Source organism: Cynocephalus volans, chromosome 4 (assembly GCF_027409185.1).
Source record: "Cynocephalus volans isolate mCynVol1 chromosome 4, mCynVol1.pri, whole genome shotgun sequence".
Classification (NCBI taxonomy): Eukaryota; Metazoa; Chordata; class Mammalia; order Dermoptera; family Cynocephalidae; genus Cynocephalus; species Cynocephalus volans.
In genome coordinates, this window is record NC_084463.1 from 120,778,962 (window position 1) to 120,794,375 (window position 15,414).

General features: G+C 39.0%; 1 protein-coding gene across 3 annotated transcripts in view; it reads left to right on the forward strand.

Moving 5' to 3' along the window:
- Positions 1 to 15,414, forward strand: part of NELL1 (neural EGFL like 1) — an 879,285-nt gene that overhangs the window by 415,322 nt on the left and 448,549 nt on the right. For all 3 annotated transcript variants that reach the window (XM_063094110.1, XM_063094111.1, XM_063094112.1), the window contains one exon: positions 12,034 to 12,159. In XM_063094110.1, coding sequence (XP_062950180.1) covers positions 12,034 to 12,159 — 126 coding nt within the window. The remainder of the gene's footprint in view (positions 1 to 12,033; positions 12,160 to 15,414) is intronic.

The window sequence follows — 15,414 nt, forward strand, 5'->3', positions numbered from 1 at the left end:
TTTTATTTCGTTGAATGAATTCTTCAGCTCAGCAAGCTCTGCTACATTCTTTTTCAGGACATTGATTTCCTTGTACGTTTCTTCTTTCAGGTCCTGTATACTTTTCCTCATTTTGTCGTATTATCTAGCTGAGTTTTCTTGTATCTCATTTAGTTTCCTTAGAATTATGACTCAAAATTCCTTGTCAGACATTTCAAGGGCTTCTTGTTTTACAGGATCTAGAGCTTGAGAGTTATTACCTTTTGGGGTGTACTTTCTTGATTTTTCTTATTTCTGGTTTCTTTCCTTTGATGTTTAGTCATTGTGGCAAGGGATTTCATGGTCCACTCATTTGACAGTATTGTCTGGCTAGGTTCCTGCCAGGGCTGCCAATTTGGCACAGCTGCCTCAGTGTCTGTTCGGTTGCCCAGTGGCGCCTTGAGTGTGTGGTCACCTTAGGTCTTAGGACTCTCCAGGGAGGTGCCTCTCTGGTCAGCGTGCACTCAGCCAGGCTGGGGATGGCATCTGGCAGTGGCAAGGCCTTCCTGTTACGTCATGAGCTGGTGCCACAGGGCACATGGTCTCCATGGGACTCGGGCCTCTCCAGGGTGGCACCTCTCTGGTAGGCATGCACTTGGCTGGGTTGGGGATGGGGTCCTGCAGCAGTGAGGCATACCTGCTTGGTCGTGCACTGGCGCTGCAGGGTGCGAGGTCTCTGTGGATCTCAGGCCTCTCCAACAGGGTGCCTTTCTGGTTGGCGTGCACTCGGCCAGGCTTGGGATGGAGTCTGGCAGTGGCAAGGCTTACCTGCTCAGTTGTGCCATGGTGTAGAGGTTTAAAGCACCACCCTGGGATCCAGGTTTGCCTGGATTTTTGTTCAGCTCTTCTCCTTGTCTGGTGTGTTACTTTGGATACGTTCTTAGTCTCTTCTTGTCTCAATTTCCTCATCTGTTGATGTGGGGTGCTGAAAGACAATATCTACTTCAACAGATTATTATGAGGGTTAAATAAATTAATAATGTAAGACAGTGCCTGGCACTTAATGCTATACAAATGTTAACTAATATCATTTTTAAAAGCATTCCTCCATCTAAAAAATAGTTTAAAATCCATTGGACAGTATGGTCACCAGACTCTCTTCCATTTGCAACTTTTTGGATGATGTTTTCCATTCCACCCTTGGATAGTGTTTTCAGAGGAAAGTGGACTACGAGTCATTATTCTTTACTAACTGTATCTTTCCCTTTTCTTCTCATCCATTCATTTTTTTTTTTTTTGTATTTCCTCAACAATCACATTGCACAGAAGTCTAGACTTAATGATTTTTAATGACCAGCTCAAATGGTTTATAATTTTCATATTAGGGTTCATGGATTCAGTGTGGCGTGTAAGAATTTGGAATTGGGAATAATGCTGATTTCAGTTCTAGACGCTCATTTCATCTAAGGAATTTCTCCACATGGAAATATATGAAGAAGTTGCTTGCCTTTGTAAGTACATTCAGCTGAGCACCATTCGTCATACAGGTGATGGAAAATGTAATAGTTTTATCACCCCAGTTTGCATCCATTAACTAACTGCTCATAGGTCCACAGGCCCCTATTTGTTTATTTGTGTAACTCAGAATCTGGTATTTAATCACTGGTTAATTTGATGCTGTAGTGAATCAGATCTAATCCTCAAACACCAAATCATTTATTTTTAAAAGACTAAAGCTTGTTCACATTATTTTGACTGCTTGGGGAAAATAGGGAATGAATAATTTGGCCAGGTGACTACAGGAAATTTCTATTTAATTAACCAAAGAAGGTGGATATCTTTATTAAGAATGGGGAAGCTAAGGTGGCCTTGTAAAGTGGAATAAAGAAGATTCCAGTGGTTGAAATTTCCTGAGGTCACTTTCTAATGGCTAACCTCTTATGCCTCCATAAAATAAAAGTGTTAATATACCTACCTATGTGGCACTCGCAAAGATGAAATAAATTGTACAGCAAAGTGTTTAAAACTATGCTTGACATAAAGTAGAGATCAATAAATGCTACCTATTATTATAAAGAATAGTTGCAACCAGAGATAAAGAGGATATAAACAGCTTCACTGGTGTTATTGCACTCTTTCGTCTCATTCACTCTTGTCTGATTTTCCTTTATCTTTGTGAAGCAAAAAAAGTAGCTGCCTAATAGAATCAAAATGATAAAGAAACGTCATTGACATTTTATGAAGGTGTCTTTCTTGCATTCTCAAGACCAAAACAATTATCTCCTGCATAAATCCTTTCTCAATCCCTTCTTTGGAATTAGCTGCTTCTTTCTCTAGTAGAACTTGAATTGTGCTTACAAGGTTCATGTTCATGTGATTGTCTTTCTTCTGGATTCAAACAGGTTCTGTGAAGGCAGGGACTATGTCCCAGTGACATCTGGAAATTTACTGTTCATAGTATTTGGAAGTATCTCAATATCTTTTGAATTTCCTTTTCTAATTATAGAGCAGACAAAAGACCATTGTAGTGTTTACATTTTTAGGGCGTTCTTTGATTAGGACAAATGACTCTTAACTTGTGAATAAACCTCAGACCTTTTTTGAAGCACTCACCAGTTTTGTTGGTACTATCAGTTGAAGTAGAGTTCAGACACTCATAGATTCAGTAGGCTAGGGCACAGCCTGAGATCAAGACTGAATTAATCACCTGTCACTCAGTGTGTTTCTTTCCTTGCAGACACTTAGCATCAGTTTACAGACACTCTCAAAAGTCAGATATACAGGGCTGGAAAGAAAGTCATGGGTTGGTGTATTATGCTTTTCCAACTTCAGTTAGAAACTGTTATGCTGTGATTCTCAATGGTACAAAAAGATGTGGTACTTTATGATAGTGTTTGATTCTGAAATTGAGCCCAGCAGGGAAAAAACATCTTAGCATGAATTTCCAAATATCTGACATAACTATATATGGAAAATACTTTTGAAATGTTAGCATTCCAACAATTTAACTTGTATTTTATGGTGTATTTAACCCTGTCTAAGAAGACTTCTTTACTATACACAAATAACAAAAAAGTCATTTGAATTTTAAATCTAAAGATATTTGATTTGGAAGGCAACATGTTGTTTGACACATATCTTAGAAGATGATGTGAAAATCTATTTCACCAGGCAACTGAGAAACTTAAAGGGTTATTATATTAGTCAGCTCAGGTCACTATAACAAAATACCATAAACTGGGTGATTTAAACAACATTTTCTCAGAGTTCTGGAGTTTGGAAGTCTGAGGTCAGGGTGACAGCATGGTCAGGTTCTGGTGAGGGCTCTCTTCCTAACTTGCAGACAGCCACCTTCTCCCTGTGTCTTCAGATGGCAGAGAGAGAGCAAGTTCTCTGTTGTTTCTTCTTATAGGGGCACTGATCCAATCATGAGGGCCCCAGTCTTGTGACCTCTAAACCTAATTACCTCCCAAAGGCCCCATCTCCACATATCATCATTTTGGGGGTTAGGGTTTAAACATATAAATTTTAAGATACAAACATCAATCTATAGCGGTTATCTAGGCATCTCCCTAGATTGTTTTATCATTTTTCTTTCCTCTTCTCTCTTCTCCTCTTCTCCTCTCCCTTTCTCCCTCCTTCCCTTCCTTCTTTCTTCCATTCTTTCCTTCCTTTCTTTCCTTCTTCCTCCCCCTCTGTCTCTCTGTCACTGTCTCTGTCTCTCTCTGCCTTCTGTCTTTCTCTGTCTCTCAGCTCATTAAAGCTTCTTGTGACAACATATGTAAGGCACAGACATCTATGGTTCAAAATGTTTGGAGAGACAACGAAGCTAGTATTAGAAAAAAATTAATGCTAAGATTTCTAGCTTCTCTATAAAGATGAGAGATCTAGCCCATATTTCATGAGGGGAAATGATAGAGGGTGAAAAGTACAGACTTTGGAGCCATGTTGCCTAAGTTCATATCGTGGATGTCCTTGTCTACTTCCTAGCCATGGAATATTTGACAATTTATTATGCATTTCTATGCCTCTAATTCCTCATCTGTAAAGTGAAGATAATTCTAATATGTACCTCATAGAGTTGTGCTAAATGAGTTAATACATGTAAAGCACTTAAAACTGCCTGATGCATACTAAGTGCTATACAAGCAATATCCCTTATTATTCCTTTATTGTGATATTTAACTTTTCCACAGTCCACCTTCTCCCTACTGTCTTCCCACCCCTGAGCTTAAGTGTCACTTTCCATTTATCCTTGACCTTGGACTGTTTTTTCACTAATAAGAGAGAATTGTTTCTTTATTCTCAGAGTAGAAAAATGAGAGAGAGGAAGAAAAAGAGAGCGAATGAGAGAACACCAGGTTTATATTTTGAAAAATGTAAGACCTTATTTCTCTATGGAAGGGACATATTTTGCATATGTATTCTCCCTGTCTTCTGTAGGCATTTGTTTTATATTTTTAGATTCTATAGGCATTTGATTTTTACCTCTTGATTTAGGAAGAAAATTATAGTTATAGAAAAACATGAAACATTGGATAAAGTACTAATTCCAGAATTAGAAGACCTTGACTCTGTTTTCAGTGTAATGTTTATCTGTGTACATTTGGGCAAGTCAGAATTTCTCTCTGGTTCTCTATTTTTTCATCTGAAAAGGGGGATAATAATTCACATCTTGTTTGCCTCACTAGATTTTTTAAAAGACTATTTTTTAGGGCAGTTCCAGGTTCTCAGCAAAACTGAAAACATGGAGATTTTCTCATATACTCCTTGGCCCCATACATGCATTATCCATCGTCACATACCTCACCAGAGTGGTCCATTTGTTACAATTGATGAACCTATAGTGACACATCATAATCACCCAAATCCATGGTTTACATCAGGGTTCACTCTTGGTGTTTGTATTAGTCCACTTCTGTTGCTTATAGCAAAATACCTGAAAATGGGTAATTTATAAAGAAATATAATTTATTTCTTACAGTTTGGAGGCTGGGAAGTCCATAGCCCAAGGGAGGCATCTGATGAGGGCCTTGTTCTTAGTGGGAACTCTACAGGGATTAATCCATTCACAAAAGTACAGTTCCCACAATCTAATCGCCTCTCAAAGACCTCACCTTTCAATGACTATAACAGGATTTTCCAACTTCTTAACATTGTGACAGCAGGGATTGTTTCTAATACATGAACTTTTGGGGGACACATTTTATGTATAGCAGTGTTGTACATTTTATGGGTTTAGACAAATGTATAATGACATGTATTCATCATTATAGTATCACACAGAGTATTTTCACCGTCCTAAACCTTCACTGGATTTTTTTTTAAAGTTCAAATCAGAGATCCCATAGGCCTAAACTTTCATAAATATCCAGTAGGACACAGGACACAGATGAAAAGTACTGATAGTTCTAATATACTAATCAGCTGGGCACCATCATGCTTTTATTGCTCATGATCTCTGCAAAGTCAGTAGATTAAAAGCTGGTAAGACTGCTGTGCAAGTTCTCTTACCAGTACACAGAGAATTTGCCTGGAGCTGTGCTTTTGTGTGGGTATGTTTGCTCATTCTAGCTGCTCTTAGGTTTCAGGGGAGATGCCAACTCAGTTGACACAGGTATCAAGCAACAGTGTGAGGGCTCAGATTATCTTAATAGTATTTCCAGGACCTGTGTCTTGGGAAGGGCATCTGGAACATCTGCAAGCTCCTCATGCAAGGCGGGGGAGTGACCCAAGAGAAACTGCTCCAGAGGAAGACTTTTATTATGAATGGACAGAATACCTGAATGTATCAAGAGCTTTAGAACCACTAAGTCTTTGAATGCTCTCTGGTCCAACTCCCTCATTTTATAGATGGGAAAACCAAGGTCTAGAGAAGAAAAGTGACTTACCCAATGCCACAGTTATCTAATAGAAAAAGCAAGAATGGAACATGACTCTTGTCAAGAGTTCTTGGTCCAACAGTCAGAGTGGAACAGATTGTTCTCCCTGGAGTCACACAGACCTTGGGTGAAATTCTAGGTCCTCTACGTGTAGTATATGATGTCAGTCCATGGCATGGTTGGGAGTACTCAGACAAGATGCACACAGTGCTTGGCACAGACTGTGGTCACAGTAAATACTGTTTTTCTTTCCCCACTCTGTTTCCTTTTAATATTTATACAGTGAGTGGGGCATGACTTTATTTTTCTGTATCCTGGGTTCAACCCTTCCTGGACTGTCCTTTTCTGGGAAATTCTTATGTAAGGAGTCTGGGTAGATCACATCATTTTATTAAGAGAATTCTTTGCCCCTGCTTCTATTTGTTACCCAGATCATGCACTTTAATTTAATGATGATGATGCCAAATTTGGGTCTGTGTTTATTCTGAACTGTTCTGCAGATGGAGGCTGGCGATATGTGAAAAATCATTATGCCACATCAAGTTTCATTTTAAAGTCCATAAGTATACCTTTTTAGAACAAAAACAAACTACTTCACCATCCTGGGAAGGAACAAGGAACATAAATCATGTAGTTTTTATTACCTCAAAAGACCACCAGAAGATGAGCTCTAATATTTCAAAGGCAACAGGCAATTTATATGATTGAATTGCAATTTAAGCCCCATTATAGTTGAGCTGATGTATACTGCAATGGGGTTTATAGATGTTTCTCTAACAATGTTTAATAAGAAAAAAATATCCAGGCCTTTTTGTCACTACTTTCTAATTCTGTAGGAGGCACTCGATAATCTTCAGCTATCTGAATAGAGCCTATATCAATCTGTGGGTTCCATCAGGGAGCAGAATGCTGCTGCCTGTTTGGGACCTTGGGTCACTGAAGCCTAAAGTGTGAAAATGTTAGGATTGGATTTAAAAGAGCAAAGAAGCAGTGATGCATGGGACTGCATTGCCGTTCTAACACAGAGTGTAATACCAGGAAAAATGTCATGAATGGTATTGCACATGGACGTAGAATTTGGAGATCTATTTGTTTCTGTATATACCGTGGCAATGTCAGATATATCTAACATAATCATAGCATCAAAATGTTATTGAGTGCTAGAACTGACACAGTGAGAACAATGCCAACTTTGGAGTTAGACTGCTTGGAATCAAATTTAGGTTTTTATGCTTACCGATTTTGTGCTTGGGCAAGTGACCTAATAATCTCTGAACCTCTGTTTCTTCATCATGACATGGAGATAGCTATCTCCTAGAGTAGTCAAGAAGAATAAATGGAATGATGAGACGGTCCATGTAGGGTACCTAGCATGGTGTCTGATACCTAAAAACAAAATACATTTATTGAGATTTTATCAGGTGCCAGGGGCTGTTTTCAGTTTTACCCTATGAGGTATGGACTATTAGCCTCTTACTCATCTAGGTATCATCCTGTTTAGGCTTTGGTTTTATGCCTAATGATGTGCTTTTTCTTAATACATTCATCCTTTCAGTGAATGTCAGGTTAACCATGGTTCTTCCTAGAAAAGCTTTCTGGACTGATTCAGACCCTTAGCATAAGCCTGGACTCGTGTGTTCATCTTCTGCCTTGAGGTTCAGCTTCAGGCTTAGCCTCTTCTTGTCTCTTGGCTTTTGGGTGAATATCACCTTTGCTCAAGAAATCTGCTACAGGCAGAGCACCATCACCCCCTGGGCCAAGGTCAGACTGAACTTCAGGCCTGTGGTTAGAATCTTCATTGCTTTGGGCTCACTCAGTTTCTCTCTCTGAATGCCAGTTCATTCTTTCATTAGGGAGAATATTTTTTAAAATTTATTTTTTCTTAATTGACACATGATACTTGTATATATTTATGGGGCACAGTGCGATATTTGGGTACATGTATATAGTGTGCAATAATCATATCAGGGTAATTAGCGTATAGATTACTTCAAACATTTGTTATTTCTTTGTTCTGGGAGCATTCAAAATCTTCTCAACTATTTGAGATTATACAATAAATTGTTAACTGAATTCTCCCTACAGTGCTATAGAACACTAGATCCTATTCCTTCTCCCTTTCAGAGCATTTTGTCTCTGTACAAAAAGCAACATTTGTCCTAGGCTCCTCTTTAAAATCTCAGTTGCTGACTATTTCTCAAGATGGTGTTCTTGGGATATCTCAGCTCTCTGAAGATGTTAATTCTGTTTCGATTCTTTCTATAATCAGAGTTGCTTTGGAAGCACTCTTGAGTTCTATTGAAACTCTCTGCTGGGTGGTGTCTTTCCCTGAGGATGGAGAGGCAAAATTTCTTTTGGCAAACATGTTGCCATTCCATACCCCATCCACATCCTGAAATCATGGAAATTGCTAATTCCTTTCTTTCTTCTGTCATCTTACTCAGCTGGATGACTCCACTTTACTTTCTTTCTCCCCTCCCCTCCATTTATACTACATGGTAATTTTTATATCTGGTGGTTGCATGATACAGGATAAGCAACAAAGATAAGTTTGGCACATTTGTCTACTTTTTGGCTTTATTTTGGTGCTGTCTTTTTCTGGACTGGTACCAGGGAATTATTTGATATGCAATTATCAATGGTAATCATAAACCAAAAACAAAACCTACTTAAAGATATATCAGCAGGGCCAAGCCCGTGGCGCACTCGGGAGAGTGCGGTGCTGGGAGCGTGGCGACGCTCCCACTGCGGGTTCGGATCCTATATGGGAATGGCCGGTGCACTCACTGGCTGAGTGCAGGTCACGAAAAAGACAAAAAAAAAAAAAAAAAAAAGATATATCAGCAGAGCAGCAGGGATGTATGGCTTTGGGGTTCCAGCTGATTTGTAGAGAGCGAGGGCTTTATTAAATCTATGCAAGAAATTCTCACTGGGATTTTCTAACCATCCCCTTGTCTGGTTTTTGAAAATATTTTTATTCAGGACCTTAGAATCCTACAAAACAAGGAGATACCTTGGCTGGTTTGAATCAAAATAAGCTAGTGACAGTCAAGTAACTCCTTCAAATCCAGATGAGGCAGAGACCTCTCAGTAGTTAAACAGTAGCCTAAAGAAAATGAGCCAGCAGTTTCTTTGGGGAGGAGTTGACAAGGGTCCATGACAGGGAAACATTCATTACAGTCTGTAGCCTGGTTGGCAGCTGTGGCCCATGGGCTGAAGATTGAATTGCCTGTAAGGCAAGTCCTGACCAGTTTCTCATCTTAAAGAATGGCTGGACATCCCAGCAGAGTGACATGGAGTTCAGTGTGGCTGTATCTCTGTGAATAAAATACCAACATGATTTAACCTTCAGCTTGCCCTGCTCCAACCAATTCTCTTTACTACAGCTGGAGTCATGCTTTAAAAACAGAAATTGGGTTTTGTCACTACCCTGATTAAAGTCCAAGCTCTTTCACATGGCCTGCAAGGCCCAGCAGGATCTGACCTGAGCTTATCTTTCCAGTTTTACATCAAATAGGTAAAGCTCCCTCCTGTAACTATGTCTTCTCAAGTATTCTTCCCTGTCTGTTGTGTTATTCCTCTCCCCTTTACCTGTTTCACTTCTATTTCAGGTCTCAGATCAACATTATTTCCACAGAGAATCTTTCTCTAACCATCTCAGAGTTGGTCAAATCCTCTTGTTTAAAGGTCTCACATCCTTGGTAGAACTCATTACAAGTTTTACTCAATGTCTTGCCAGTCTGTGAGGTCCATGATGGCATTTTGTCTATCACTCTACCTCAGGGCTTAGCAGAGGGTTAACTAATGTTGTTTGAATGTGCATGACTGAATGATTCTATCTCTTTCAAACTCTATAGAGATGAAAACTTTAGCCTCTATAGTTTCTTTTCTGTTTCCCCACCTTCATTCTCTACCTAGTGAATTCCTATTCATTTTTTGAGATGAAGCTTAATAATCTGCTCTGAGATGCCTCTCATAGTTGCCCTCTGTACTAGTCAGGGGAGGCTCAAAGGTTTAAATCAATAAAGCCATGTTTCTAGCTCATGAAACATGTTCATCCTGCTTGTCTGGTGGCCTGTTCCTTGCTCATGGACCCAGGCTGAAAGAGTCTCCATTTCTGTGCTGTCATGATTTCCAAGGCAGTAACAAGAAAATGTGCTAAGCTGGATGCTGGCTCTTAATCTTTCCGCCTAGAAGCAACACACTTCCACCCAGAGTTCATGCTCAGTCAGACAGCCATGATTAAATTCAGAGGATGGAGAAGTACAATTTTGCTGTGTGACAGATGGCAGAAAGCTCGTAATATTTTATGAACAACACTAGTGCTAACCAACCCCTTCTAATACCTGGCTTCTCTTGCTGTTTCCAGTCTCTCACTAGCAGTGGTCTATGTTTCCACCTTCTCAGAGTCATACCAAAGACCTTGTAATCAGCAATAACTAAATCACATCCAAAATCCTAATGCCAAGCACACCACTCTATGACCCCACCTCCTGGATTCCTGCTGCAGGTTGGATTCTCCAGGAAGCAGCCTATGGGATGAAGACTTGTGCATAGGAAGTTGTCGATTGCCTAAGTTATTTCACTAATTTCTGGTGTTCATTCTTACTTCATAGTTATGGAAGTCTTGCTAAATACACCACTGCAAGTGAGAGGTTGGCAACACCAAGAGAAGCCAGTATTGGAGGGGGTTGGTTAGCATTAGCATTAGTGTTGTTCATAAAATATCCCCGGTTTTCCTCCTTCTGGTGCATAGCACAACTGTACTTCCCTTTGCTAACTGTGGGTCTCCTTCTAAGATCACAGTTATCTCACAATAATTTTATTTATAGGATGACAGATCTTTAGCACTGAAAAGAATCTGATGTTATTGGGGGGGGGGGCGTTAGAAAGAAAATTAACCTATTTAAAAAAATAAAATAAATAAGTGATTTTTCTAGTGACTTAATGTAGCTGTTTTCCCTTAGTATTCTGTACACGAAGGGTATTAGGACTTAATGATTATCGTAATAAAAACACTGTATTTGACTATCATTTTCAAGGTGCTTTCATGATGTAAATCAGAGTGAATAAGATAATGACTTCTGGGTTCAAGTCCTGGGTCTAGCATGTTCTTTCAGGATGATTTTGTGCCAGATATTTAAATTCTCTGAGCCCAAATTTTCTAGACTTTGTAATGGGGTAGTGATTATACTCTGATCATAGAATTGTATATGGATTACATTAGATAATGCTTTTAAAAATACAAAGCATCAGGTTCAGAACTGAGCTTTGGGACAAATTGATGAGGATACCGGGACTCAGACTGGTGAAATGCAAGTCATAGGCTAGTGACTAGCAGAACCAGAACTAGAGCTCAGTTTTCTATCTTGGATTCCCATGCTGTTGTCATACCCCTTTCTCTCCCTAACCATCAATGTAAGCAGGAGTGAAATGAACATAAATCCATTTTTAAGAACATAACCTCCATAAAAGACCAAACTCTGTACTTAAGGTTGTAGGCAATTTTAATCCTTATCATGAGCTTTTATGAGAATGCAGAAGATGCTCTGACCTCTCTCCCAAACGGAATAATATATTTTGTTGAATCAGCATGTTATTCTATCACATGGGATAGATCCCCAGGTCAAGGGATGAAAGACATTAATTTGCATCAAACAATAGCTGCTGTCTGTATTCACAGTACAACGTGGGAGAAACTGGCTACACCATCATTTTGTGACAGATGGATTAAAACATGTCTTAGCAAGACACATTAGCAGAGAGGGGCTGAATTCCCCTGATCTCTCTAATAAAAGCTGCACTATGTACTGTGGACACACAAGATATATTAATTGGTATCAACTTGGTGGGCATAGAACTCGTTGATTTTGTACATTTAAATAGAATATCCTCCTTGGTGAGAAACTAATAATAGTAGATTCAGTCTTCAACTTCTTGGGTTTTTAATCATTGTGTCCCCCAAAAAAAAAAAAAAAAAAAAAAAATCATTGTGTCTCACCATGCATCTTTCTAGAAAGTACTTTCAGCTCTGGACACTATCTATTGCACCCGTTGAATTTGTGTTTAACACATCTTACTTTTTCTCTTGACTTCAATGGGCATTCACCTTTTGAAATTTCATTGCAAGATGATTACACTCTTTTCAAATCATTTGAGTAACCATGATGTTGCTTCTTTTTTTCTCTTTCAGATATTGATGAGTGTGCAGCTAAGATGCACTACTGTCATGCCAATACTGTGTGTGTCAACTTGCCTGGATTATATCGCTGTGACTGTGTCCCAGGATACATTCGTGTGGATGACTTCTCTTGTACAGGTGAGCATTAAGAAGCAATATTGTTTCCTAATTCATCCCTTTTCTGCACCATATCTGTGTGGTTGCATTTAGTTCCTAGTGCACAAAGTATTATTTATTCCTAAATAGTTCTTCTCGTTTATTATTTCTCTGTCACCTTTTCAGAAAAAAAGTAATAATAAAAGGAATTTTATCTGCATAATAGATTTCCACTCCCAGTATTTCTGCCTCTGTGTGTGCACTTGCATGCATGGGTGTATGACTTGAAATTGAAGTCCCTGTTGCCTATAGTAACACTGAGGGACTTAGAGATATCAGTTCCAGAAATAGAAAGTATCAAACTATTTTTCTTCCATCATGATAATATGTTTTTGTATATAAGAAAAGGTGCTTTGTTCCCATTGGGAAAGACAAGGTTAAAATTCAAAGGGGCAGTGGTGGTACTTGTTGGTCATGGATTGGGCATATGTGAGACAGTCAAGACTATTTTGATTAGTCTGTTTACTGTCAATTTCCCAGCTCTTCTCCCTGTTTCACTGGGCTGAGCACTAAAGTTGTCACTGTCTCTGTGTGAACAGTGCTTGTTTACTGGGGCATTGGTTTGGAGTTCCAATATATTTCAAATCACGTACATGTAGACATGAAGAATAAATTGGTTAAGGGTGATAAAAGATTTCAAGTCTTTCTTGTTTTGGATCAAATATATTTAAATGGCCAATCTGCAGCTTATCAGAAAAGGGCCCCTGAACCCAAGATTTCAGTCATGTTGTACCTTTCCCTGACTCTTGCATCTTTCTCTCTGTCCTAATGACATTGGCATATAAAAACTTCATTCTCCATTCAGAATGTAATGCCACTCTTTTCTTAATGTATTTTTTTCTGAATGACATTTACAGAAGTGCAAAAAGTTGCAAAAGTTAGGGAAACATGTTAGTATATCCACATTCCTTTGCCATTGATCTTTGTATATGTATAAATTACCATTCTTCAGGTACAGGACTGGAGAGCTCAGATTGATATGGGTTTGTGAGGGTTACATAAAGCCAAATCTCATATATCTATGTTTTACATATTATAATTAAAATTCCTAGGGAAAGAAAAGGGAGAGGGAGATTGTGTAAAAATAGCATGCTTGCATCTAAATATTTTAAGGGATCAAAATTCTTTTGGATGTGTAAACAAACACATTCTAAAAAGCTGTGAAGCTGTAGTGACTATGGCTATGTTATTAATAATAAATGCACTTTTTACTTATTTTAATCCTGTACTTAGAAGAAGCCAGTGAATATCCTCCCAAAACAATGTCGCCACATCATGCAACTCATGAACCCTAATAAAACCACTGCTGTGTGAAAGGCTTTGTTCAAATTCTGTCAGAATGACCACCTCTGTTCTTATTTCCTCAGTCTGGAAGGAATGCAGGAGCTGGAGCTTGCCGATACCTCTTAATAAGGAGAGATGCTTAGTCTGAGGTCTCTATACGAGGACACTTCAAAAAGTTCATAGAAAGATTCATATTAACTTTCAATTCTATTTTTCCATGAACTTTTTGAAGTATCCTTGTATGAAAGAAGTTGGAAAATGTGTTATATTAAGAATTGGCTCCAGAATTACTTTTAGAAAGAGAACTGTGTTTGGAAAAAAGGCAAGGGTATGGATATCAATGGGCACCCAAGCTTCCTTCCTGCCTCCCCTGCCCCAGTAGTAAATATCTCTGCAGGAGAAATCTATATAACACACACACACACACACACACACACACACACACACACACACACACACACACACACACACACACACACTTCTGTTTTGGGGTGTTTGTGTATTTGTGTGTATGTGTGAGGGAATAGGCAAGTTAGAAAGAACAAGAGAAAAAAAATAATAAAGGGGAGTTAGTTACGAGTTAGAGAACAGAAGGCTGGGTGTGGAGGACAGAGGGACAGGTGAAAACCAACCCATGGAAGAATAGTTGAAATGCTTTTTAAGGGAAGAAATATTTAACGTGAGGTATTTCCATTGTTTTGCTATGTAGTATTCAATGCAAGTCTTCTCACGACCCTCAGATATTCAGTAAAGTCTACCTCCACTGAATGCTTGGTGAGAACGACCTCCCTACCCCAATAGAATGCAAGTTACATGGTGGACAACAGAGATGGTACATGTGTGTATAGGATGCTGGGACCTCAGAGGCAGAGGTGACATTATAAAGTAATGATTCCTACTCCTTCTATTGCCCTGTCCCTCCATCATACACTTACTAAAATATACACAGAAGAAGGTACTTCAAAAGTTCATGGAAAGATTTGTATTATCTCTCAGTTCTATTTTTCTGCACACTTTTTTGAAGTACCCTTGTATGTCTTTATCACCACTACCTCTTCTCAAGAATTTCAGAAATCTCAATGAGGGCTTTGGGCTTCCATAGGTCATACAACAGGTAAGATCTCTTTCTTTAAAAAAACTTCCTTTGATCCCAGATTCCTTTCAATCTACTGACTCATTTGTTGGCTTTTCTTCACAGCAAGGATTCTTAATTTGTCTGTGGTGATTGTCCTCATTTACATTTACTTACCTCCCCTACCCTTCTCAACCCCCTCAGTCAGACATTCACACTCACCATCCCACAGAGACTACATTTATCAAGGTTATTCATGAACTACATTTTGCTAAATCTAGTGTTCTTATCTCAGCAGCTTTTTGCAGAGCTGACCACATCTTCCTCTTCGAAACACATTCTTTTCCTGGCTATTATGACACTGTACTTTCTAGTTTTCTTTCTATCTCACTGGCCACTCCTGCCCACTGTCCCTGGCTGTCTGTCCTTCCTCTGCTGACATTTGAAAGCTTAGAGTGCTCTAGGGCTCTGCCCTGGATCCCCTTGTCCTGTTCACCTATATATTATTTTTAGATGCTGTTACCAATCTTAGGACTAAAACAGAATCTCTATGTCAATAATGCCCAAATTGCTTCTCCAGATCCAATCTTTCTCTTGAGCTTCTGAATCATATATTCAACTTGACATCTACACATAGGTATTTAATAGGCATTTTATACTCGACTTGTTTAAAATAGTACTCTTGATTTCCTTCTACTTCTGCAGACCTCCTCTTCTTCAAATTTTCCCCTTCTCAGAAATTGAAAGCATTGTCTTCCCAGTTTTCAGAGTAAAAAATCTAGGGATTATTCCTTACCCCAGGGATGATTCTTTTCCCACTGTAGAAGTTATGCTTGAGCTATTGCCCTGCATGAGCTATTGCCCCTTCTTGGAAGTCTTTT